Source organism: Branchiostoma lanceolatum, chromosome 12, assembly GCF_035083965.1.
Source record: "Branchiostoma lanceolatum isolate klBraLanc5 chromosome 12, klBraLanc5.hap2, whole genome shotgun sequence".
Classification (NCBI taxonomy): domain Eukaryota; kingdom Metazoa; phylum Chordata; class Leptocardii; order Amphioxiformes; family Branchiostomatidae; genus Branchiostoma; species Branchiostoma lanceolatum.
The window spans coordinates 5131452-5134763 of record NC_089733.1 but is presented as its reverse complement, the minus strand read 5'-3'; the positions used below and the strand labels follow the sequence as shown (position 1 = coordinate 5134763).

At 43.4% G+C, this 3312-nt stretch overlaps 1 protein-coding gene across 1 annotated transcript; it reads left to right on the top strand.

Moving 5' to 3' along the window:
* Positions 1 to 410: 410 nt before the first annotated feature.
* LOC136446140 (uncharacterized) lies at positions 411 to 1692 on the top strand. Its single transcript, XM_066444427.1, has one exon. It carries the CDS (start codon positions 509 to 511, stop codon positions 1274 to 1276), a length of 768 nt encoding a protein of 255 aa, XP_066300524.1. The 5' UTR covers positions 411 to 508; the 3' UTR covers positions 1277 to 1692.
* The last annotated feature ends 1620 nt before the right edge of the window (positions 1693 to 3312 follow it).

Here is a 3312-nt window from a genome sequence, read left to right as displayed (position 1 = left end):
AACAATTAATGTGTGTTTGTATCATGGATTTCGTATTCAATTGTGTAATGATGTGGATGAATTTTAATGTGAATGCTACAGCAACAATTCAGTCCGTTGACTGCTACTGTTGAGCATCATTTTACCTTCTGAAATAAACCATTCATAAATAGAAATAAACCATTCATATTATACTGCCATACATGTTTTCAAAATCTGATGTGAACAACATAAAACTTTGCTTCTAACCAAATTTGAATGCAACAATATAACTTAACTCGGATAACAAATGCTTCCCCTGTGAAATCAATTCTAAAAATAACCCAATAAGAAAAGAGCTTCGTCATCTAAAGAACAACAACAAAACAAGAATGTGAATGTAGGGATTTTAGGATAGTACCGTCCAAAATAAGAACAACAGCTGAAATCAAGATGGCTGCCGTCTGCAGGCAGGTTTGAGTAGTGCTGTCCCCTAAGTGCTATTTCTTTGTTTTCCGCTTCCCGTTTGCCACTAACTCGTTACCTCAACATGGGCCTTACATCAAGGGAGAAGGAAGAAGTGATTCCAGGCATCATTGATACCCGAATTAAGGCTACCATCGAGGATACTATCGTCAACGCTTTCCAGCAAGGAGGGGTGCTAGCCGCCATAGTACCTACGATCGTGTCAGCTGTGCGCGAGGCCGTCGTCGCGTCCATCCAGGCTGAGCTTGCGAAGTACCACGAGGAGCTACATCAGCAACGGGAAGAGTTCAAGGACCTGACCACAAAGTACAACAACCTCAAGGATGAACACAACACGCTCCAGGCCAAGGTAAATAACCTCGAGCAGTACTCCAGAAGGAACTGCGTCATCATTTCTGGAATACCTGAGTCACCTGGTGAGCGGAGCACAGATAACGCAGTCTTGTCCGTTGCAAATGACAAGCTCAAGTGCGACCCACAGTTGACCATCAACGACATCGATCGATCTCACCGTCTAGGGAAACCCCGGGGAGATGGAAAACCTCGACCGATTATCGCCAAGTTTTGCTCGTACCGGTCTAAGGCAACCATCATGCGTGCCAAGGCGACCACCAGCGGCAGGGCTGTACTGAGGGAGAACGGGATTTTTGTCAACGACAACCTGACGAAAGCCAACATGTCACTCCTGAAGGACGCCCGATCACTCGTCAAGCTGAACTTACTCAACCAAGCCTGGTCCTACGACGGCAAGATATTCATCAAGACTCTGAAAGATGAACGGCGACTTCTGTTTGCATCTGTCGACCTTGATATCTATCGGGTCTCCAAGTAATGTACCTATGGACCTAGCACTTATGGACAGATAACGTCTGGCATTTACAATCTTAATGTCACACTTATCCTCTACACTACTCATTTCACTTTATTGTTATCACGTTTCATCTTGTATGTTCTGTGTTAAAGTTGTTTGTCATTGTTCCACTCAGCAGAGTTGGTATCATCATTACCATATCAATTACCGAGGAATTCCTCCTCACAGGTGCGTGGCAGACAGAGGAGCGCTAGCATTACTCATTCATTACTGACCTACCCCAAACTCTAATAACATGAAATCTCTATCTGTCTGCCACGCAAACGTAAGGAGTCTTCCTGCAAATGACTTTGTGAAACTCCATGAACTAGAGTCTGTTGCCCTAGATGTGGGATTCGACGTAATTGCGCTAACAGAAACTTGGTGTGATGAATCCATCCCTGACTCAGATATTACATTGTCATCATATCAATCCCCGTTACGACGGGACCGCAATAGGCATGGGGGTGGGGTTGCGCTTTATGTATCAATTAATTTGTCATGTAAAAGAAGGTCTGATTTGGAAACACTCGGTTCCGAATCAATCTGGTGCGAGGTCAGAATAAGAAATTGGGATGTTTATATTTGCGCATGCTACAGACCACCTGGCCAGAATGTGGAGGAACGCTCAGCATTCATAGACCACCTGCAACGGTCTGTAGATACCGTTATGGCCAGTGGACCTTCCGAGCAAAGTGTAATTGTCTTACTCGGTGATTTTAATGGCAGCTCAGATAATGCAGCTGGTATAATAAGCAGTTTCGTGTCTGATAACAACTTTACCCAGTTGATATCAGAACCTACTCGCAGTACCAATACGTCATCATCGGTGCTTGATCTCATTATCACTGACTCACCTGGTCTTTTCGTGGACCATGGTACTTACCCTCCCCTGGCTAACTGCGACCATTCTCTTACTTATGGTATAATGTCTGTCAAGATCCCCAGAGCCAAAGCCTATAAACGAACTGTTTTTGACTTTACGAATGTTGACTATGAAGAACTTAACTCGAAGATTTTTGATGTAGATTGGAATTCCGTGATATCGGAACACATTCCAGACGTGAACGCCTCAGCCGAGGCTTTCATGGCAACTCTCACTAATGTCATAAAGCTGGTCATTCCTAGTAAAGTAGTCACCATTCGTCCTAGAGACAAGCCCTGGATGACATGTGAGATTAGGTGCTTGCTTAGGAAAAAGAGGCGACTGTACAGAAAACACAAAAGAACTAATATTCCAAATTTGTTTTGCGCCTATAAACAAGCCCGCAATCAGTGTACAGATTTGATTAGACAAGCAAAGAGAAATCATCGGGATAGCCTTTGTCTCGACCTTGCCAATCCAACTCTGAACCCCAAAAAATGGTGGTCCGTCTCCAAGGAAATCTTCCTTGGTAAGACCGATCGTGTTTTACCTTCTCTACTTGAAAATGGCACTGTTATATCGGAAGACAAGGCTAAAGCCGATATTCTTAATAGCTACTTTGCAGCTCAAACAAACCTTAATACCGAAGGCGCCTCTTTTCCCAACTTTGTACTCAGAACAGACTTATCTATCAACTCAATTACTTGTTGTCCCGCAGATGTGTACAAAGTAATATCAGACCTTAACATTAATAAGGCTACTGGTCCTGATGGCCTGAGTAATAGACTCTTGAAGAGTATTGCGCTTTCAGTATCAGAACCACTGTCACACTTGTTTAATGTTTCATTGAAATACGCCTGTTTCCCGTCTATTTGGAAACTTTCTAATGTCGTCCCTGTGTATAGGAAAGGCGATAAGCAGGCGAAGGAAAACTACAGGCCTATTTCACTTTTATGCGCTGTCTCTAAAGTGTTTGAACGTATAGTTTATGTTCCATTATCTACCTATTTACATGGCAACAACCTGCTTACCGATCGAAATTCTGGTTTCACTCCCGGTGATTCAACTGTTAATTCATTGACGCACCTTGTTCACAAGCTACACAAAGCAGTAGACCAAGGTCTAGAAGTCCGTGCCGTCTTCTTGGATATAT